Below are 24942 nucleotides of genomic sequence, written 5' to 3' on the forward strand. Positions count from 1 at the left end.
TACGGCAGGCAGGGCAGGAGATCTTCCATCCCGACCCGGCGAAGCTAGACCTTCAGGTTTGGCCCGTGAAGGGGAGTCTTTGAGCGCTTTGGGTCTGACGCCAGGGGCGGTTCAGACTATTCAAAGTGCTAGGGCTTCGTCCACGCGGTCGGCTTATGATAAGAGGTGGAGGATCTTTGAAGACTGGTGTGCGGAGCGTACGTCACCGGTGGTGGCGTTTGAGGCTCCGGTCCAGCTTGTTGTGAATTTCCTTCAGGAAAAGCTAGAAAGTGGTCTTGCCTTTTCTACCATTAAAGGTTACTTGGCGGCGCTGTCAGCGTGCCATGTGGGCTTTGAGGGTAAGACGGTGGGTAGGCACCGTCTGGTGGCTCGGTTTTTAGCGGGTGTGCACCAGCTTAAACCGGTTACTAGGTCCCTTTTCCCATCGTGGGATTTGGGTGTGGTGTTGGACGGGCTGTGCCGTCCACCGTTTGAGCCTCTGGAGGCGGCGAGCTTAAAGCTTTTGAGTTTTAAGACTAGTCTTTTGTTGGCCTTGTCTACAGCCAAGAGAGTCAGTGATCTACATGCGTTATCGGTGGACCCGGTGTGCATGAGATTCTGTGAGGATGGCAAGAAGGTTCTGCTAAAACCCCATTTGGCGTTTGTCCCAAAGAACCGTGTGATTATACATGAGCCAACCGAGTTGGTGGCTTTTCATCCTCCTCCGTTTTCTTCGGAGGAGGATAGGCGTCTACATTGTCTTTGCCCGGTAAGATCCTTGAGGATTTACTGTGAGAAGACGAGGGCTATTAGAGCGTCAAACCAACTGTTTGTCACTTTTAAAAGTGGTCCTAGACGGAAAGCGGTGGCTAAAGCTTCACTTTCAAGGTGGATTGTGCAGGCCATAAAGATGGCCTACACTTGTGCTAAAGTCCCGGTTCCTGAGGGCCTAAGGGCTCATGACACTAGGGGAATGTCGACCTCCTGGGCTCTAGCCAGGGGTGTCTCGATCCAAGAGATCTGTTCGGCGGCTAACTGGTCGACTCCGTCGACTTTTGTGGTTTTTTACCATTTGGACGTGGCTCCATCTTCATTGGCGCATTCGGTCCTGGGTGTTGCCGCCTCCTCTAGTTAAAGACTTTTTCCCCCCCTTTTTTATAGCTGAGACCAAGTCCCTTTGCTCTCGGTAAAAGGGGGGGACCCTGTTTCCTTATAAAACGGCTGCTAGTGGGCCTATTAGTGAGTAGGCGGGCTCCAGCCTGTCAGGGTTTTATGAGGCGGACCTGGTCGGCCTATTAGTTCATGAGGCGGATTTCGGTCTGTCAGGGTCTTTCTACTTTCTTCCGCTCTCGAGTCCGGTGGGCTCGGGGCTCCGTGGGGGAGGGGCCACGCCGGGGGTGTGGTCTCCTGTCAGGCGGAGCGGGCGGAATTTGAGGGTGTGCGCTTCCGGGGGTTTATGTGACCCAAGAGGAGTGCATTTCGAGTAAATGACAGAAAACGAAAGGTTTCGTACGAAACCATGGTTTTCTTAGTTTAGGAGAAATGCACTCCTCAAACGCCCCTTCGCGCGCATTTTGCGTGCAGAGGAACGGTGTTGTTAAGAGGAAGTACACATGCCAGTCTCGCGCCTTATGCCCTCGGTTGGGGCGGGGCGTTTTGACTGGCATACCCTCCGACTTTGTCATTCGGGAGCATATGTGTAGCTCTGTATCGCACGCTAGGAGGCGCGATAACCCAAGAGGAGTGCATTTCTCCTAAACTAAGAAAACCATGGTTTCGTACGAAACCTTTCGTTTTGTTTGTTTGCTGTCATTATACTTTCCTCTAGTGTAAAACAACTCAATGGCACAAAGGGTAAGCACAATAAGCTTTTAGCTTCAGCTTACGCCTTTTTTTTTGGTCTGTGAATGAAATGATTGAATGAAATGAAGGAAAACGCGTTGTACTATACAAATGACCAAAGAAAATAAACTAACTAACTAACTAACATACAGTATAGGCCTATCTCATCTGCAAACACGTATGTGACGTTCAATATAATATGGCCGATAAAATAATTGATTGGCCGGTGTTACGAACCATGACAGTCTAGGGGCATAGCCCGTAACAAAAAGTGGACAGGACATCACTTTATCAAAAGACTACAAGGTTTATTTACAATTAGTCCTATTAAAATAATAATGGTCCTGCCATTTGCAGAAAACGTATCAATGTTCTCAATGAAGTTTCACAATATTCACAATGAATGTTAATGACATCAGATAGTCAAATTATCATTACATCATTTCAAGTTAGAAGGCACAATTAAAGATGCCACAAAACAAAATAGGCTATTAACCACTACAAGCTGAAAGGAAACAAGCTCTTTCCAAAGGAGCTAACCAAAATACTAAACACAGAACGAATGAGTCGGCAGGGAGAGAGCAGCCCCTCCACAACTATGTGGTGTGCTCTCTCTCAGAGCCAGGCTCAAACTGAGGCTTTTATACTGCTGCTCTCAATCAGGCAATCAGTGTCGGTGGGCGTTGCCAGGATCCGTGGGTGGATCACCAACCAGGCAGGGGCCCCTCCCAGGCCAGATCTCCACGCCCCCGTCTCCATGACAACCTCCACCGACTGATCTAGAACCAAAAGGAAACACATGTCAGACTCAAAGTACTCATAGGACTACTACTAACAATATACCTATTACATAAGCCCAGCGGGCGTAACACCTCCCCCCCTAAAAGAGAGTTTCTCCCCCAAGAAACTCTCCATAAAGGAGTTTAACAAAAAGGAAACCATACACATGACTGACCCTATAAAAAAAGAGACACTTCTCAACACACACTGATGAACTGTGTTCTACCTTGTAATACACTAGAACCTCCATAACAGTTAAACTGTAAAGCTAGAGTTAAAGAGTAAACTTAGAAAGAGAACGTCCTTTCTCATCACACTGCCAGGACTGCCAATCCCACTGGATCAGCCATGGACTGGGTGGTCGATGCTCATGCAGGCCTTCTCCCTCCTGCAGCCGCACAGCACTGGACCTCTCACTGGCGTCGACCTCGGACGTCTCAAGTTTGGCACTGCTCCGACTGGCGTACTGCAAGGGACTCTCACAGACATGACTCACATGACTACTGGCAAGAAACCAGCCCACTCCCATTACTTCAAATACAGTCTAAAGGTGTCTTTCACCATCGCACGCTTACAATAACTCTGAATGTGCTCACCCCATGTCACCACTTCCAAAATAGGTTCCAAACATAACGCCACACCGAATGTCACAAAATAGTCACATTATCCGCAACACACACCTGTCTACAAAATACCACTATCTACCTACTTTACCTCCATGTTGCCACGCCACACCTGCGCCAGTCCCAGCAACCTTGTTAACCAGGAGTAATCTAAGAGACTGGAACACAGGGTGGCCTACAATGGAGAGAAAAAAACAGGACATGTTAGGGCAAAAAGCATAACCGGCCATGGAACCATTTCAGGTCCCCAAACTAAGTGCTGTAACACATCTCTAATTTCCAATTTGAAAAAAATAAATCTAAAAATCTCAATTGGACTTTACACCTTCCCGACCGGCGTCACATATAAAAACCTCTGACGTGCACAACCACCACTTTCGGGGGAGCAAAGCGGCAGCACCAAAAAAAAAATGCACGTTTGACACTGGGCATGAGCACATTTTACAATACATGTCACTAATTTCTATCTACCACAGATACACTCACAGCCATGCAGGCTGATCTACTCACGGCCACACAGACCGATCTCTCACGGCCATAAAGACCGCTCTACTCACAGCCATAAAGACTGATCTCTCACAGCCATAAAGACTGATCTACTCACAGCCCTAAAGACTGATCTCTCACAGCCATAAAGACTGATCTACTCACAGCCCTAAAGACTGATCTAGGCCTACTCAGCCCCACAAACTTTGACCAGAAACCTGAGGCCAGGGACACCCCCTACTCACAGCCTTTCTGCCAAGTACATAACATGAAAACTCTTTTCATGATTACTCACGGTCTAAAACTCAGGTGACGTGCAGGTTATTCTCAATTTTGGCCAAAAACTAAACCTGCACACTAACCCTACCGACCGCTACCTACAAACACAGGCACTGACTGTCAAAAGACCAATGACCTGCATTTCACCCGAGTTGAACAGTTAGAAGCTAAAATCCTATGGACACAAAAGTAACCTAGAAAACCCAGTTCTCTTCTCATTTAAAGACAGCCATCCTCACAGGACACCATGCTTTAAAATCCCCATTACCATAGACTTAGCACCACCCGTTTTACCAACAAACACACTTGTTGAAAAACACTGTTCCTCCCCGAACTAATCCCACATTTGGTGAGTGCTGTTTTTAGCCACCCGAAATTTCAGGCACTATGCCTACGACCAAATCATATGCCCCCAAAATATTAGTTTTAAAAAACACAACGTAACCCATGCTCTGGTCAATAAACAACTAGCAACCACTTTTTGCAATTTATCAGTTACACATTACTTTAAGCCACCCAATAGCAATGGCAACACGCTCAACAGCGTTAAAGTAAGACTTCGTCTTACCTCGTTTGAGTGGTGCATCCATGCGATGTTCTCATTCAGGGTTGTATGCGTCTCTGTGCCAACCATGTTAGCAGGCCTGCTGGGGGGGAATGTACTGAGCCTGCAACCAAAACTCCTCACACGAGTACGCCTCTCTGAGACGGGCCAGAGCTACAGCCACCCATAGTCCCCCCAGCTTCAGTCTCACCCACTGGTGTACCAACTCCAGGTGCACCTATTGCTGCACACACATTAAGCATACCCCTTTGTTCTACTGTGTAGCAACACATGCTACAAGCCACCATTCACTGCCACTTAATCACACTGAGCAATGCCAAATCAGCTCAGTTCTTTACTGCAAGCTTACCGCTGTTACTAGCCATTATCAACACAGAGCAGAATTACACACAAATGGGCAAAAATAAACGGTGTGGCACACGAAAAACACTCACCTGATGTAACCCACAAAAAGAACACCGCCGACTCAACCCAAACAAATGAAAAATGCTTAACAAAAATAGCCTATACTACCTATTGGCGCGAGCCCCCATCAACACTGAAAATTAAATTCCCGAGCACAACCATAAAACATGGCACCGGACGAGATCCCATTTGTTACGAACCATGACAGTCTAGGGGCATAGCCCGTAACAAAAAGTGGACAGGACATCACTTTATCAAAAGACTACAAGGTTTATTTACAATTAGTCCTATTAAAATAATAATGGTCCTGCCATTTGCAGAAAACGTATCAATGTTCTCAATGAAGTTTCACAATATTCACAATGAATGTTAATGACATCAGATAGTCAAATTATCATTACATCATTTCAAGTTAGAAGGCACAATTAAAGATGCCACAAAACAAAATAGGCTATTAACCACTACAAGCTGAAAGGAAACAAGCTCTTTCCAAAGGAGCTAACCAAAATACTAAACACAGAACGAATGAGTCGGCAGGGAGAGAGCAGCCCCTCCACAACTATGTGGTGTGCTCTCTCTCAGAGCCAGGCTCAAACTGAGGCTTTTATACTGCTGCTCTCAATCAGGCAATCAGTGTCGGTGGGCGTTGCCAGGATCCGTGGGTGGATCACCAACCAGGCAGGGGCCCCTCCCAGGCCAGATCTCCACGCCCCCGTCTCCATGACAACCTCCACCGACTGATCTAGAACCAAAAGGAAACACATGTGAGACTCAAAGTACTCATAGGACTACTACTAACAATATACCTATTACATAAGCCCAGTGGGCGTAACAGCCGGTAAAATATAATCCTGCCGGCCAACGTGGCCGGCCCCAAAAATGCCTAGCGGAAACCCTGGTATAGACAACACAGACCTCCACACTGGGGCCTATGTATAGACAACACAGACCTCCACACAGGGGCCTATGTATAGACAACACAGACCTCCACACAGAGGCCTATGTATAGACAACACAGACCTCCACACAGAGGCCTATGTATAGACAACACAGACCTCCACACAGAGGCCTATGTATAGACAACACAGACCTCCACACAGAGGCCTATGTATAGACAACACAGACCTCCACACAGAGGCCTATGTATAGACAACACAGACCTCCACACAGAGGCCTATGTATAGACAACACAGACCTCTACACAGGGGCCCATGTATAGACAACACAGACCTCCACACTGAGGCCTATGTATAGACAACACAGACCTCCACACAGAGGCCTATAGACAACACAGACCTCCACACAGGGGCCTATGTATAGACAACACAGACCTCCACACAGGGGCCTACGTATAGACAACACAGACCTCCACACAGGGGCCTATGTATAGACAACACAGACCTCCACACAGAGGCCTATGTATAGACAACACAGACCTCCACACAGAGGCCTATGTATAGACAACACAGACCTCCACACAGGGGCCTATGTATAGACAACACAGACCTCCACACAGAGGCCTATGTATAGACAACACAGACCTCCACACAGGGGCCTATGTATAGACAACACAGACCTCCACACAGAGGCCTATGTATAGACAACACAGACCTCCACACAGGGGCCTATGTATAGACAACACAGACCTCCACACAGGGGCCTATGTATAGACAACACAGACCTCCACACAGAGGCCTATGTATAGACAACACAGACCTCCACACAGAGGCCTATGTATAGACAACACAGACCTCCACACAGGGGCCTATGTATAGACAACACAGACCTCCACACAGAGGCCTATGTATAGACAACACAGACCTCCACACAGGGGCCTATGTATAGACAACACAGACCTCCGCACAGAGGCCTATGTATAGACAACACAGACCTCCACACAGGGGCCTATGTATAGACAACATAGACCTCCACACAGAGGCCTATGTATAGACAACACAGACCTCCACACAGGGGCCTATGTATAGACAACACAGACCTCCACACAGGGGCCTATGTATAGACAACACAGACCTCCACACAGGGGCCTATGTATAGACAACACAGACCTCCACACTGAGGCCTATGTATAGACAACACAGACCTCCACACAGGGGCCTATGTATAGACAACACAGACCTCCACACAGAGGCCTATGTATAGACAACACAGACCTCCACACAGGGGCCTATGTATAGACAACACAGACCTCCACACAGGGGCCTATGTATAGACAACACAGACCTCCACACAGGGGCCTATGTATAGACAACACAGACCTCCACACAGGGGCCTATGTATAGACAACACAGACCTCCACACAGGGGCCTATGTATAGACAACACAGACCTCCACACAGAGGCCTATGTATAGACAACACAGACCTCCACACAGAGGCCTATGTATAGACAACACAGACCTCCACACAGGGGCCTATGTATAGACAACACAGACCTCCGCACAGAGGCCTATGTATAGACAACACAGACCTCCACACAGAGGCCTATGTATAGACAACACAGACCTCCACACAGGGGCCTATGTATAGACAACACAGACCTCTACAAGCTCTTCAAACGAGCGGCCACGTGATTGAACATCCCGTGGACCCGAACAGGCCGCTCCCGCAGCTTGCCTGTTCCGACGGCCTGGGAGGTGCGGTTGGCATGCAAAGTTTTTTTTACCAACCTTTGAAAAACCGCTGAATATTCTGTGTCGCTCCGATCTGCGCACGGGAGCTTTCAAAAAGACGCCCACAAGTGTCCTAGAATCAGAAAATATCCACACCAAAGATAGAGGCTTGTGTCTAGCTCGTCGTCCCTTACACATACACTATGTTTTTTTCTTTTAATTCCTAAAAACCAAACGAACAAAAAACATTTAAACTAGCGCCTGTATGAGATATTTATTTGATTTAAACTAGCAGCATAGCACATGTTTATTAGCTCAAATGAATGTTTTGTTTAGAAACAAGCTGCACAAGTCAGGCAATGTGTTTGGAGCGGCCGTACAGCCCTGGTTGATAAGAGTATGGTATTTAAAATGTACACTTTAGACATTTATCAGACGCTCTTAATCCAGAGAGGCTTAAAGTAAAGAAGGACAAGACAAGGTCAAATTGATATAAATAGTAATCTATGATCATAGGTAACCTTTTTTTAGGGATATTTGGGAACAATCATGATTAATTAACAGCAATCATAGAAAGAGTCTGCAGAAATCGATCTCTACTGTGCTTATAATAGCAGGAACTCCAGCGTTTGCATCTTGAACTATTCAACAATGACACATACTGAAATAAAAAAGGTTATATTGTGTAATTAGTAAACTCTGGGGTACTTTCTCTGTGCAAGGCTGTTAAACATGGAATTACTTTGTTCACTACAGGTCTGTTGGTGAAATCATCAGGGCGTCTCATTACTGACTATGAAGAGCAGCTTCAAGACAACATGGCCGATACATATCTGAGTGTTAAATTGGGCAAAAAGCTTGAGGTCATGTTTGAAAACATCTTCATCTGGCTCTACAATGTAAACATCAATGTCACAGACATCCACAGACAACATGAGGTCAGACAGATGGAGATGAAGATAGCAGGAGAGGAAAAAGCAATCCAACCCAGTGAAATCTTCAAAGACCCTTCAGGAAGAAACAAAAGAACAGTGCTGACCGTTGGCTGTGCAGGAATTGGCAAAACCTTCCTTCTACACAAATATTTATTTGACTGGGCCAACAAATGTTTTCCCCAAGATCCACACCTCGTGTTCCCGTTCAAGTTCCGCCAGTTAAATCTGCTCAAGGGAGAAAACTTAACTTTGGCACAGCTGATTCACAGATGCATCAAGGAAACCAGATTCATTGAAGAAGACGTTCTAAATGACATCTTCAATGAATTGCAGAAGTCAGGAAACTACAACAAGAGCCCCTTCAAAGTCATGTTTGCTATGGATGGCTACGATGAACTGAATTTCCAGCTCGATTTCAAAACCGATTTCGGCATCATGAATGTGACCGATTCTTACCCAGTGGAAGTGTTGCTCGTAAGCCTCATCAAGGGGGAGCTGCTCCCCTCTGCTCACCTCTGGATAACCTCACGACCTGTAGCAGCCAATCTGATCCCTCTAGACTATGTTAACAAGATGACAGAAGTCCGAGGGTTCATCAAAGATGACCAGAAGAAAGAGTACTTCATGAAGAACATCAGTGATGAGAACCAGGCCAGCTCAGTCTACTCACACATCAAGAAGTCAAATGTCCTCCACACGATGTGTGAAATCCCTGTCTTCTGTTGGATCACTGCTAGCGTTCTGCAGAACATGAAGATGAGCATCAAGCTGCCCAAAACCCTGGTTGAGATGTACTGCCACTTCCTGATGGGTGAGATCCTGCGGGAGAAGATGAAGAATCCTGGACTAGACGAGGCAGACAAAGAGAAGATCATAAAGGATGCAGAAGAAGTTCTTCTGAAGCTGGGCAGGCTGGCGTTTGACCAACTGGACAAAGGCAACATCATTTTCTACGAGAAAGACCTGAAGGCGTGTGGTCTTGATGTGAAGAAGGACTTGCAGAACTTAGGTTTTTGCACAAAGTTCTTCAAAGAAGACGATGTGTTCTTCCTCCAGACGGTCTACTGCTTTGTTCATCTGAGCATCCAGGAGTTTCTGGCTGCAGTCTACCTGTTTCACTGTTTCACCCAGAAGAACATGGAGGTCCTGGAGAAATTCTTGAAAGAATCAAATCATAACATGTTAGTTAAACGTGGAATTATCAAGCCGTTCACCAGTGACTTGTCCCTGTCTGACTTCCTGAAGGCTGTTATGGAAAAGAACGTGAAGAGTGAGAGTGGACACCTGGACCTGTTTGTCCGTTTCCTTCATGGTCTCTCACTGCAGTCCAACCAGAGTCTATTAGGAGGTCTTCTGGGTCAGACACAAAGCAGTCCAGAGAGCATCCAGGAAGTCATCAACAACCTGAAGGAGATGAATGATCGTAATGCCTCTCCTGACAGATGCATCAACATCTTCCACTGTCTGATGGAGATGCAGGACCCCTCAGTAAGTCAGGGGATCCAACAGTACCTGGAGTCAGAGAGCAGATCAGGGAAAAAACTCTCTGTGCCTCAGTGTTCAGCTCTGGCCTCCATTCTGCTGTCGTCAGAGAAGGTTCTGGAGGAGTTGGACCTGGACAAATACAACGCAGACGTGTGGGGGCGACAGAGACTGATCCCAGCTGTGAGGAACTGCACAACAGCCAGGTTAGTCATGTGAATATCAACATGTTAGAGCACATTCAGTCATTTACTCCTTTTATTCATTAATGAATTTTAAAAATACCATGACAACCATGTGTGTGTGTGTGCGTGTGCGTGTGCGTGTGCGTGCGTGCGTGCGTGCGTGCGTGCGTGCGTGCGTGCGTGCGTGCGTGCGTGCGTGCGCGCGCGCGTGCGTGCGTGCGCGTGTGTGCGTGTTGTGTATATGCACGCATGCAGTGTTTTTACTTTGCTTGTCTTTGACTTGTAAGGGTCCATTTGGTTCCTTTTGTACACTCAGAGTTACAGACCTGTAAGGGTCTATTAGGTTCCATTTGTACACTCTCAGAGTTACAGAGCTGTAAGGGTCCATTTGGTTTCCATTTGTACACTCTCAGAGTTACAGACCTGTATGGTTGCATTTGGTTCCATTTGTACACTTAGAGTTACAGACCCTTAAGGGTCCATTTGGTTCCATTTGTACACTCTCAGAGTTACAGACTCGTAAGGGTCCATTTGGTTCCATTTGTACACTCTCAGAGTTACAGAGCTGTAAGGGTCCATTTGGTTCCATTTGTACACTCTCAGAGTTACAGACCTGTATGGTTGCATTTGGTTCCATTTGTACACTTAGAGTTACAGACCTGTAAGGGTCCATTTGGTTCCATTTGAACACTCTCAGAGTTACAGAGCTGTAAGGGTCCATTTGGTTCTATTTATACACTCTCAGACCTGTAAGGGTTCATTTGGTTCCATTTGTACACTCTCAGACCTGTAAGGGTGATTGGAGGAAAACAAATCTCCTTGCTTAATGATTTTACACCAGGCTCACTGTAACTGTTTAGATTAGATGTTGTGAGCTTGTAGATCGGCCATATTCCCAAAATAGCCAATGAACAGAATACAGTGGTCATTTAGTCAAATTGTGATGCTATATAACTCATGTGTTGCTGTGTGCGTCTGTGCGTGCATGTGTAAATAACAGAACATGGTACCACACAGAAGTCATGTTCTCTCTGTATTTACAAGTGTCCTCATCAATGAAAACAAACTATTCCAAATGAGAACTAGATCATACCATTAGTGGAGGGGTGTACAGAGGATGGTCTTTTAAACAATGAGCTTGGACATTACTTATTAGGTTTACACGTTACTTAATACATAAATATAATTCCATGCTGTAGTTTAGAGACAACTTTCCACCTGTCTTCCACTACTTTGTTCTTACTGACATCCTGTTAATGTCTGGAGAACGAGATAGAAGATCTCTTAGGTGCCTTTCACTGCTAAGGTTTATGTAAAAGGTTCCGATCAAGGACCAAATGTTAACATTGTTGCATTTTGCATTTGGTCTGGTTAACGTTCACCAAAATATATAAACAAATGACATGTGATCCTACCACTAGACAAAACATTTCTTCACTTCACTGCTATAGAGTGATAGTGGGAGAAATATGTGAAAAAGGTGTTCACTTCCGGCAGAAAGCGTGAAAATTTGCACCTAGGGGTATTTTTGTGCGCTGAATTCAAAAATTGACGGTCCCAAGCACTTTTCTCAAATTCACTTTTCTCTAATTCACTTACCATAGGGTTAGGGTTAGGAAAAAAGACCCCCCAAAAATCTTCTTTAAGTAGCATGTGAGGGGTCTATCTAGGGGGTTTTCATGATTCTGAATCCATTCCAAGCATTCGTTTTGCACAAAAACATTCCTTGGGCAAGAAATGGACCCCACAAAACTATGGTTTAGTGATGAGTCATCACTTTTCACAGTTGTGTAGGGTCCATTTTTAGCCCAAGGAATGTTTTTCGTGCAAAACAACTGCTTGCAATGGATTCAGAATCATGAAAACCTCCTAGATAGACTCCTCACATGCTATTTAAAGAAGATTTTTTGGGGGGTCTTTTTTCCCTAGTATGGTAAGTGAATGAGAGCCACCAGATCCCATGGGAAAAGTGCTTGGGACCGTCAATTTTTGAATTCGGCGCACAAAAATACACCTAGGTGCAAATTTTCACGCTTTCTGCCGGAAGTGAACACATTAGCCTATTTTTGTTACATATTTCTCCCACTATGAAGCAACAACAGCATGTTGTGATCGTTTCAGTAGTTCACCCCCAACATGACTTTTTTTCTATTGATTACTCACGCCATGGACACTTGAGTTCAATAATATTTTTAGTTTTTTGTTGGATTCCTAAGACAATAATTTGATTACAATACAATTACAATACCCCATTGATTCCGGATGGGGACCGGAATGCATTTGGGTCCTCTTCCGGAATCAATGGGGGTAAATTTACGATATCCACATTTTCTTCTTAGGAATGCTACAAATACAAAAAAATATTATTGAACTCACGTCTCCATGGCATGAGTAATCAATTGGAAAAAAGTCATTTTGGGGGTGAACTATTCCTTTAATGTTTGTGTTCCACTCATTTCATGCAGCACCACAGTGAACCTCCTTGACAGAGAACATGATCTGATCTGTTTTGACCATCTCTGATTTTACATTTAATCTGTCATTACAGACTTGTTGGCTGTGACCTCCAAAAGGAACACATTGAGGTTGTGGCTTCAGCTCTCAGTTCTAATCCATCACATCTACGACACCTGGACTTAAGTTCCGACCTGGCCCGGCTGGACCTGGAGCCGCTCAAAGCTGCACTCAACAGTCCACATTGTAAACTGGAAACTCTAGGGTCAGATTCATTCACAATGCTTATTTTCACCAGTGATTTATTATGTGATTATACTGTGAATACTGTGGTGGTGTTTTATTTGAAGAGTGATTGATGACCGTCAGGGAACCTGCAGCAGACTGTCTGAAACGCTTTCCCGGTGACGCTTGTCTAGCTAGTAGATCTGCAGTTTATTTTCATTTTTTTGCATAGCCAAAGTATACTGTAATGAAATAAGTGACTAGTGTATATTTTGCAATAATAATTTAAATGTGCAAAGTAAATACAAACTACATTTTTCAAACAATGTATTTAGTCAAGTGATGCTATTTTAACATGTGCATTTGTATACGCGTGCGTGTGTGTGTGTGCGTGCATGCGCGCATGAGTGTGTGTGTGTGTGTGTGTAAATAGAACATAGTAGCACACAGAACAAAAAGTCCTCTCTGTATTTATAAGTGAAGTAACAAAGTATAGTTACTTAAGTAATGTACTTAATTACAATTTTGAGGTATTTGTACTTTACTTGAGTGCTTACAATTTCTAATACTTTTACTTCTACTCAACTACATCTCGGACACAAATATTGTACTTTTACTCCAATATATATATTTGAAAACTTTAGTTATTAGTTACTTTGCAGATATAAATTATAATATTATAAACACTCACATAAAACACTTTAGACCTGTTTTATACCATGGCTATTTGAAAATAGCCGATCTACAAGCTCACAACGCGTCGCGATGCGACACGTTCTGAGCTTCTAGATCTGCTATTTTCAAAAATGTTGTACTTTTACTTTTGGTACTTTAAGTACATTTTGGAGCCAAAACTTTCGTAGTTTTACTCAAGTACATTTCGAATTCCGGACTTTTACTTGTAATAGAATATTTCTGTATGGCAGTATTGATACTTTTACTTAAGTAAAACTTGGATCATACCATTAGTGGAGGGGTGTACAGAGAATGGTCTTTTAAACAATGAGCTTGGTCATTACTTAGGTTTACACGTTACTTAATTCATAAATATAATTCCATGCTGTAGTTTAGAGACAACTTTCTGTCTGTCTTCCAGTTCTTTGTTCTTACTGACATCATGTTAATGTCTGGAGAACGAGATAGAAGATCTCTTAGCTGCCTTTTTCATACCTATGTTTACATTGTTGCATTTTGCATTTGGTCTGGTTAACGTTGACCAAAATATGTAAACAAAATGTGGTTGTACAACTCTAGACAGAACATTTCTTCACTTCACTGCTATAGAGTGGAGCAACAGCAGTGTGTTGTGATTGTTTTTATTATTTAATGTTTGTGTTTCAATCAAATGACAACAGTGTAAAGTTATGAACACATTTCAATTAAATGTGTGTTAATCACGGCCGTTATTAGCTTAGCCAGAAAAGTAGCCAAAACGCACACTCATTTCAGCAGCACCACAGAGAACATGGTCTGATCTGTTTTGATCATCTCTGATTTTACATTTAATCTGTCATTACAGACTTGTTGGCTGTAAGCTCCAAAAGGAACACATTGAGGTTGTGGCTTCAGCTCTCAGTTCTAATCCATCACATCTACGACACCTGGACTTAAGTTACAACGACCTGCTGGACCTGGAGCCGCTCAAAGCTGCACTCAACAGTCCACATTGTAAACTGGAAACTCTACGGTCAGATTCATTCACAATACTTATTTTCACCAGTGATTTATTATGTGATTATACTGTGAATACTGTGGTGAGGCTTTGTTTGAAGAGTGGTCCATGTCTGTCTGTCTGTCTGTCTGTCTGTCTGTCTGTCTGTCTGTCTGTCTGTCTGTCTGTCTGTCTGTGTGTCTGTGTGTCTTTTCAGTGGTGAAAATGTAATCTAATTCATTTTTGCCAGACCCATGAAATGGGTAGGTCTACATAAGCAAATGTCTGTCGGTCCGGGTTTTCTATATAAAGGGTATATATGATGATGACATGATGATGACATGCCTACAAAAGGCATGATGTCATAAATGATGATGACAGACAGGGGGTCTGGCACAACCAGGTTGACCTGGTCTAGTTACTTAAGAGTAGCAATAACACAATGCTGTAATATACTTAATTACTAGTAAAAGTACTGCATTCACAATTTTTACTTGAGTAAAAGTACCAGTACCAGTATAGTATTGGTATCAAATATATGAACAAAATGTATAGTATGCAATATCCAGAAGGCCCTGTTCACAAATGTTAAAAGTTTAAAACTGTGTATACATTTTTAGAATATAGCAGATCTACATGTTCGTTGTGAGCTTGTAGATCTGCTGTTTTTTTTGTTTTTTTTGTTTTTTTGTATGTATCTAAAGTATAACAGGTAATGATAGGTGGTTAATGTAAATTTTGCAATAATAATCTAAATCTAGATTTTGTTCTTGGTTACATTTCACCACTGGTCTGTATTGGGTGAAGCTCTTTCCCAAATGTTTGGCCCAGGGAGATGGGGTTTTGAGGTTATCATTTCTGTGAGGTTAAGGTTAGGTTTAGGCATAGTGTTTGTAAGGTTAGGGTTTGGTTTAGGCATACTGTTTGTATAATAGATGGTTTTAATCTGGTTTAGTCAGGTAAAGCTTTATTTCATAGCAGACAATAAAACATCTTGTGTTATTTTTGTATTCTTGTTTTAAATTGTTTCATTTAGACTGATTCACTGCTTGTTGTCCGAGAGAAGCTGTGAAGTCCTGGCCTCATTTCTCAGCTCCAATCCTTCCCATTTGAGAGAATTAGATTTAAATCTAAACAGCCTGCTGGATTCCGGGATCGAGCTTTTGTGTGCTGGAGTTAAAAGCCCCCATTGTCAACTGCAGACCCTCAGGTAAATAGTGTTTTCCTCTGTGTGGATGTGTACTTGAGCATCAACAGCAGTTTGTTAAAGTCTTGATTTCTCTCCAGGCTGTCAGGCTGTGGGATCACAGACAAAGGCTGTTCTTCTCTGGCATCAGCTGTGGCCCTCAACTCCTCCCATCTGAAGCATTTGGACATCAGCTGTAACAATCCAGGAGGAGATGCTGTACAGACACTGCTCTCTGCTGGACTGGATGTCAAGTAAGTAGACTTGGACTGTGTCCATGTTGGTTAGTGCAGCCATTCCCTTGTTTCATGTTCAATGGCTGGATGTGAGTCTACTATTCCTACCGGATCTGAGGAGAGTAGGGGGAGGAGCTTGTGCAAGGACGCACTATGATTGGCCAGTAGCCAATCGATATTGCCTAAACATCATTTACTATTCTGTTAACTATACTTTATCTGACAAAACGGCAAGAGATGCACTTCCGTGTTGGCCGTGGTCTCTGCTCAGCTCCGGTAAGAAAAACATACTAGCTGGCTGGGTAGGCCAGCCTGGCGAGATGAGAATGAAAATGTCAGTTTTGGAAGTATATCTTTAAAGACATAGTGAAATGAAAAATTATAGCATACCATGGTCATAATGAGAACATAATTATCTATCAATAGATCCCAAAATAAATGAGACTTTTTCATGTTTGTATATTTTGATGTAAAAAAAAAATGCAATTTTTAATTACTTAATGTAGACACAAAAGTGATGTGTGATGACATCGATAGGCCTTCATGAATTTGAATGAATCTTGATTTCATTCACCTGCTAAATTCCCATACCTAACTTTACCTTATTTTAATTAGGGAGACACAATTGGGCTGCTAAATGTTTTATCCAACTCAAGATGACAGTCATTACTGGTTTTAACACAATGGAAGCCAACATTTCTAGCTGTTGCTGGTGCCGCCGTTCACTTACGCTTTATTTTGAAGAGCCTCGGAAGCTTCGTGCGTGTGCATGTGAGTGTCTGCTGATGATTGAGGAAGATAATCCATTTGTTTACAAACGCTCGCGAAACTAAAATCCAAACCGGGGCCGACCATCGCGTTAAAGTGTCGCCATTTTGTTTCTGTGCGAGCCACGTTATGACGTATGGACCAGGGTCTTTCACAGGGAACACAACATGCGCGCAGCTTTGTCTCGTTCCGCAACGAGACAACAGATTTTTGGCACAGCGACCTCCAGTGGCCGTATCTCGTTACTGAACGAGTTTGGCTCCATGGGTGTTAAACTCAAACAGTAACATTAAAATATGTATCTGAAAACATTGAGGTGAGAAATAAGCAGCGTAGTGACATAAACATGCTTCATGCGCTCCTTCTCTCGGGCTGCGTGAGATACAGGCTACAAACATAGCTTTCTCTGGCTAATGTATTCCCATAGCCCAAGGGCATGGGACCTTTCAGAAACAGGCTTCCATTTCAGACTGAAACTTCGGGACCATACCTATGTTCTCCAGGTTCTATGTTCCCCACTTAGCCCCACAAAAAAGGTTCTATGTTCCCCGCTCATCCAAAAATGCAGGAGACATTAATTTCTAGTTATTAATAACAATTAAAAACACAGAATGGAACATAATGGGGAGAAATTACGAAGACTAGTGGGACAGGGGGCACTAGGGACATCTGGGCAACATATTTTTGTAATGACTGGGCATCTGGACGAGTGGGAACCTGGACATCTGGACGAGTGGGCAGCTAAATTAGGATTGCCAACATGTTCTTAGTGCCCAGACGTCCAACCATTTCTTGCATTTGAGTTGGAAACATACCACCTTTGGGGGCAGGGAACATAGATCCTTTTTTGGAGTAGAGTGGGTGGGGAACATAGAACCTGGGGAACATAGAACGCAGTTTCTCGTGAAACGGTCCAGAAAGGATGGACATAGCGCTCGGAGGAATGTGATTTGACGGTCAAAAAGTAGGCGGGCCATAACTCATTGAAGATGTATTATGAAATGATGGGTGGGCTGACGATCGGCGCTCAGTATCACAGCGTTGCGCTATAGACTGACAAGGCAGCGGTTCCGGAAACACATTTGTGTTCATAGTAGATAAGATGTCGGCTGCGGCCTGTGATTGGCTGAACCCAGGGCTGCCAAGTCTCACGCTTTGAGCGTGAGAGTCACGCAATTTAACCTCTTCTCACGCCACACGCCACACATGCCATTTCTCACGCATTTTTACAGCCATCCCACAGACCTCTCCCGAAAGTTGCGGGGGTTTTCTCACTCGGTAAAAGTCGCACGGAGAATTCTAAGCGCAGTGAATGCAGCTGCTCTGCTCCTCCACTCTCTCTCCCCTCTACACATACACACATGCAGGCGACGCAGCGAGACGGAGAGCCCTACATACGGCTGCGATGCTTTCTCGCTTTGATCTGCGGGGCCGGGGATCGCGCCGCCCCCGCGGTGGAGAAACACACTCGCTCCGGGACAAAACGCCAGGCGATATTTCACAAAGATGACCACAATCCAGCTCTTGCCTCCCGCGAGCGCATGCACGAAAGAGCCCACACGCAATAATGTCATGGGTTACTATATCCACTTGTCTTGAACCCTAATATCCCCATATTCTGAGGAGGACTTTAGAAGAGATAGGGCGGTTTGCACTAACACTACCAACACTACTCTACTAGAGGGAAGAATACCAGTAGCCCAGTGGTTCTCAACCTGTGGGTCGGGACCCCCAGGGGGGTCCCCAAATTATTTTGTGGGGGTCGCTAGGGCATTCACGAATAGTGATTTTTTGAATTCGAATTATTCGACCTCAAAGTATTCGAATAGTCGGAATTCGACGGGAATTATATATATATTTTTTCATCCAATAAAAACGAGCCATTCTCGGCCTCTCATTGATGCGCTGTTTCAAGTCTTGAACACAACATGCGAGTGAGGGTTAACCACTGGAGGCGGGACAGACCTGAAGGTTAGTGAAATACGATTGGCTATTGACCGTGGCATTTACAAATGAGCCGCGACCTGATTGGACTAAGCGACCAGCAAGTATGGGTGCGCTCAGTGCTTCCCCTGGAACAGTACATTTGACAGCTGTATAGTTTGCCTGCATCACAGCGCAACAGTTTCTAATCAGTTTCTCTGTCATGCTCTAAAATAAAAAGACTTTAACCCAGCGGTTCACATTACCAAACAGTTTAGCCCGTGACCCAAAATAGAAATTAGACAATCGCCCAGGACCCAAACTAGTGAAAACAGCAGATCTACAAGCTCACAACGCCGCGGCTCGCACCGTGAGCTGGTGGAAATAATAATAAAAAATGACTGTTCAAACAAATCTATAATCAGCAACAGGCAGTTATGCGTCATGTCCAATTTCGGCCATTATGCTATGATGCACTGATTACGTGCGACAGATTATTAACGTAATCATCTCACAAGCGACAGATTATTAACGTAATCATCTCACAAAAAATATGAATTTCCACAGTTTGCATAATACCAATATTGTTTTATTGTAAAACAAATATAAAACAGTAACACGTCTCTTTGAGTGCTGGCATTCTTTTGCAAATTAACATACCACTTCTTGACATTTGCACTTCCATATAACATTTACCTAAATAGGCTATTGTTTTATTGTAAAGCAAATACAATACAACACAGGAGAACACTTCGTTGAGTGCTGGCATTCTTTTTCAAATTAACATAAGCCTAAGCGCCACTTCTTGACATTTTCACATGCATAGGCTTATAGCCTACAAGAAGGCAATGTGATCTGCAAACTATGCGAAGCATTTAACTAAATGTATTGGTTTATTGTAGGCCTAAAACAAATAGGCTACAAAACAGGAGAACAGAACACTAATTTGTGTGCTGGCATTCTTTTGCAAACGAACATAAATAAAAATAAATCTTCTAGGCCATATTTGGCTAGTGCAAATAATGTAAGAAAACGAAATGTAAACGTAGGCTAGTTTAACTCACCATGACGACACAAACGGGCCACCTCAAGTGCACAGTTGCAATTGCAAACGTAGGTCTAATTATTCCACCGTAGGTCAAGCCTATATGGCAATAAAATAAAGATCCGCTGGCAAACTAAATGTAGGCATATGTGGCCTATTTGACAACTAGACTACTCGCTCTCCTCAGACGAGAAGTCCTCCTCATCTATTGTTTTAGTATTGCGCTCCCGGCTGTTTTCATTCAAGAAGACAAGGTTATCCACGTGTGCTGGGTGTAAACTTGATCGCTGCCTGGAAATCGTGTTCCCAGTGAGTGAAAACACCCTTTCACTGGGGGTACTAGTGGCTGGCACCGCCAGGTAGGTTTTGGCCAGATTGGCCAAACGAGGCAACTGCTTCTCATTACTCGCCCACCACTTCAGAGGGCAGCTCGTTGTTGGAATACGGGGCATCTTGAGATATTCCTCTACCTCCTCTGTGCAGGTGTTTTTTGCACAAGGTGCATTTCAGGTTCAGGTTCAGGTTTATTAGTCAAATGCATATCCATACAGGTATAGACATACAATGAAATGCTTGTGCCAAGAGCACTCTCAGCCTTATTACACACAAAAAAACAAGACAACAACAGGTCACCCAGGACAACCCAAAAACAACAAAACAACCATACAGTGTAACAGTGTACAGTTTAAAAATTTGTGCTGGCATAGTGAGCCCCAAACAGCTCCTCGTAATCACGTTCAAGTCGCGTTTTCCTCCCGCTTGGCTCCTGTGTGTCGCTGTCCACGGCGGCACCGTCAGGGACGTCTGTGGGGTCTGGAGTGGAATACATATAAAATAAAAATAAAAGTCAGAATACCTATTGCATGTAAGCATTGCTGTTTGTGTCGCATAACACCTACTCTGCAGGAGTTAACGGGTGACTATGGTGTGCTCACTGTGCTGATATGCATTGCTCTTCCCTTTGTTCATTAAAATCACCCATTTGTGACACTAAAGCAGTTGTAAACGTTGTCGAAGTGTGAACTTGGGTGTTGTTGCCTGACCTGGATATATATACTACATGTATTCATAATGAATAGATACAATTTAAATGAATGTATAGCATACCTGTAGCAGCTGCCTGGTCCGCGTCGAGCTCCTCCTCGTCTCGCAGTAGCTGAATCAGGCGACGTTTAACCTGCAGTCGGTCGTCCTCTGCGAGGAAATGGAGATCTTTGAACCTCGGATCCAGTATGCAGGCGATGATGGGAACCGAGCTCACCAAGTCATTGTCTTCGGTGTCCAGTTTGAACCTGGTTCTCAGCTGTGATCGCATAGTGCTCTTAAAGCTGCGGGCTGCTGCTGTATCCGACTCGTCATCTCTCAACACCCCGTCGGGCCCGTCGTTCAGTAGGTTAAGGATCACAGGGTAAATAAATGAGAGTGAAACATGCAATTCTGCACACATGATGGTAGTTGCCTTTGCAAGTGGCCTGAGCACAGGCAGTAGCTGCTCGATCAGCTCCCACTGTGAGGCTCTCATTTGAAGGTTTTTTTTCACGGCGGGTTTGGTGACAGCCTCGTCTTCCAGTACGGCTTGGACTGGGATGCGCTGCTGATTGAGTCGCTCCAGCATTGTGAAGGTCGAATTCCAACGAGTGGCACAGTCATTCTGGAGCCTGTTGTCTTTTACCTTAGATAGATAGATAGATAGATAGATAGAATTCAGTTGTCCAGTTGTAGCACAGCAGTATTATTTACAAAGTTACAGAGAAGTAAGAAAAAAGATATACGAGGAAAAAAACAAGAGCAGTACCAATAAAGAGAAGGTGCATCAATAGAGGGGGCGAATAATATATAAATACCTTGAGCGCGTCTTGTCGTTTCTTCAGTGCACATGTTGCTACAGAAGAGTGTCTGAAATGACGAACAACTCGCCTCGCCGCATCAATGGTTTTGGCCACGTCGGGCAAATCCAGACCCTTTTTAATTGCCAACTGTAACGTGTGGCCAGTGCAGCCAAGGTCTTCCTGGATATCCTCACACAAACCCATGGCTAGGTTCATGCTGCTGGCATTGTCGTGTACAACGCAGAACACCTGCAGGCCCCACTCTTTAATGGTATCGGTCAGCCTCTGGGCTATGTTGGTAGCTGTGTGGCGCTCTGCCATTAAGATGGTGCAGAGGACTTTGGCCTGCATCTCCCAGGCATCGTTGAGATAGTGTGCTGTCACGGTGATGTATGGCATCATGGTGGAAGACGTCCAGAGGTCTGTGGTGAGTGACACACACCGATCTTTCATTTCACCTTTTAATTCGGCTCTCATTTCGAGATACTGGCGTTTGATGTAGTTCCATAGTGTAGCATGCGAGGGGATAACGTAGTCAGGTTCAAAGAATTTCATGAGCGCCTTAAAGCCACGTCCCTTCACGACGGCCAGTGGTCTTGTATCCTTAACAATGAAGTTGACAAGCAGAGTTGTAATTTTGTGTTTTCGGCCGTCTGTCAAGCGACGGGTGGCGTATTCGCCGAGCTTTGTCTGTCTCGGTTTACCGCTTGCATTGCTGCTGCTGCTGCGGGCTGGGCCTGCAGGGCGGGCTGGCTCGCTTGGCAACGGGTGACGAGTTTTCAAGTGGGTCTGCATACAGGTGGTACTGTTATGGTATTGTAGCTTGACATCGCATAGTTTGCAGATCACAGTATTGCCTTCTTGTTTAAAGAATTTCCACACCTTGGAAGTTTTCGGTCTTGTAGTAGGGCCAGTTGCATTTTCTGGCTCTTCCTCCATCATGAAATCAGTTTGCGACTGGCAGTGGCAGCTGTTTTTCCCATTGGCAATTAGTTCCGGGAGAAGAAACACGTGACGCATCATGACATCAGTATATAGACTGTTAACCAATTCATCCTCCAGGAGCATTGACAAATCATCTTTTATGACTTCCTATCTAGCCAAGCTGTATGAACCATGAATAAACAATAATAATGATAATAATTTTTAAAAAAGAAATAAAAAAAATAAAATAAAAAAAGTAAAAAAAAAAAATAAAAAAAAATAAGCGATTTTCGAATTCAGTTTACCAAGTCGAATAGTGACGTTAGTATTCGAATATTTGAATATTCGAATATTTGAATATTCGAATATTCGGTGAATGCCCTAGGGGTCGCCATGATTAACTTAACACATCGAGTGCCCGGATGTATGACGTGTGTGTGTTGCTGGTGCCCATGGCAACGCGTCATTCTACCTACCGGCGAGAGTACTGGCGAGAAAAGTAATCCGAGTAAATGTAATCGGAGTATGTCCTGTTTATTTCGCGAAAATCTTTTCTTTCAGTCAGGACCGTTTTTTATCATTTCTAAGCCACATTGTTTGTGTTATGGCAGGTAGAAGAGGCTGCCGTTTTGAAATGAAAGTGATTTAAAAGCTAGATTAGGAGAAAACCACGTTTTTGTGCAGCCGTTAGACAGGAAGTCAACGAGACACACAGCGCGTCCGGGTGACGTAATTGCGCGCCGCATGTTGGGAAATGGAGTTTGTTTCATCACCGCGGCAGCCAAGTGCAGTAGCTACAGTACAGTATAGTTTACTGTACAACGCGTCAAACGCGTCGTGGGCCTCCAGCGACATCAAAGAGATTGGCTTGTAGACACCACGTGGGCACCCGATGTGTTAATGTGCAACATTGTTTTCTCACTCATCAGTAAACAAACCAACATATTAAAGTTTAAGTGTATAGAGGGTATCTGCACATTTCTAAAGTGACAATTTTAGGACTTTTTAATAGCTCTAAAATGACAAATTAAATATTGGCCAAATTGTCAAGTATTAGAGGCAGACATTGTGAAAATAGCAGATCTACCTGCTCACATGTATCTCCTATTTTCACAGTAGAACCGTGTTATACAAAATGTTGCCTGAACTCTTATCCCCAGTTAAAATATGATTATTTTGGGTGCAGTCTGAAAAGGTTGAGAACCACTGAAGTAGCCTACTGATGAGAGTTTTAAATGTTTGATAAATACACAGTGCTGTCAAACAAGTCTATGTAGCTATCTATGACATCTATTAAGATTTCATTTGCAACAGAATTTTGATACAATATGTAGTGGGGGTCCTGCTTCATCTCCCTTTAGCTAAGGGGTCCTTCACTTGAAAACATCTTCTTGCCTGCAGTGCCTGCCTGGCAAACAGCCAGTAGCCACAAATCACAATATAAAAATAGAAATGATTGCCCAGGATATTTTATCAGCTGATATAGTAACAACAACAACAATAATTATTATAATAATTATAATTAATTAAGAATATGTTTAAAATGGGACGTTGGTTTCTCTGGAGCCCTGCAGCAGTGTTCACTGTTCAGCCTGTAGGTTAGCTGCACTTCATCAACCATTCCAGCCCAAGGACCGCAGGTAAAAAAATACAAAAATAAACCATAGAAACCCGGGAAAAACAAATAAAAACCCGAAAAAAACACGATTTTTTTCACCCACGCGGGCTTCGCGGGGCATGAGGGTACCCCCGAGCCCCCCCCCCCCCCCCCCAATGTCTCACTCCTAACTTTTTCTGAAACTTGGCAGCCCTGGCTGAACCAGAGGCAAGCCAGCGCAACACAGTGCCTCTGCTGTGCGGAGAGGACGAATGGGAGGCGGGGGGAGGGGAAGCCACACAAACCAGTGGAATTCTGACCTTGTGAATTATTAAATAGACTTGATGTTCGTCATCACACATTACGTTGTTATTTAGGGGCTGGTCGTAGGACTGTAATTGTTTCATTATAATACAAAAAAATACTCAAATCTTTCACTTTTTCTTTGAGGGGCAAGTCAGAGTCGAGTCTGGAGTCTCCAAAAATGTGACTAGAGTGTGTCTCTAGTACAAGTCTCTAATATATCTGGCAAACATCTAACTGATTGATTTAATGTTGTATTTGAATTGTTTTGTTGTTTGCTGTTTTTAACATGTTCTGTGGAGCACTTTGTATCTTAGTTTGTAAAAGCGCCACACAAATAAAGACATTATCGTTACTTCCTACAGTGTGAATCATGGAGGAGAACACTGGATTGAACACTGGACTAATCCTCAACTCTTCAAAAGATGTGAGTGTCTGTCTGTCTGTCTGTCTGTCTGTCTGTCTGTCTGTCTGTCTGTCTGTCTGTCTGTCTGTCTGTCTGTCTGTCCGTCTGTCCGTCTGTCCGTCTCACACATTGACACAGTGTTTTATACTCTGTTGGCCTCTCCCTCCTTGGATGCTGTGCTGAAAACTCTTCAGTAGAACTTCCAA

At 44.0% G+C, this 24942-nt stretch overlaps 1 protein-coding gene across 1 annotated transcript; it reads left to right on the top strand.

Moving 5' to 3' along the window:
* Positions 1-8453: 8453 nt before the first annotated feature.
* On the top strand, positions 8454-18131 carry LOC308307222 (protein NLRC3-like; the record flags this gene model as incomplete). The annotated part of the gene is made up of 6 exons (XM_080752395.1): positions 8454-9581; positions 9768-10210; positions 12738-12908; positions 14388-14555; positions 15807-15959; positions 18077-18131. 6 exons carry the CDS (start codon positions 8454-8456, stop codon positions 18129-18131), a joined length of 2118 nt encoding a protein of 705 aa, XP_080608521.1.
* Between the last annotated feature and the right edge of the window lie 6811 nt (positions 18132-24942).

Source organism: Nannobrachium achirus, assembly GCF_963921795.1.
Source record: "Nannobrachium achirus genome assembly, chromosome: 21".
In the NCBI taxonomy this organism is placed as follows: Eukaryota; Metazoa; Chordata; class Actinopteri; order Myctophiformes; family Myctophidae; genus Nannobrachium; species Nannobrachium achirus.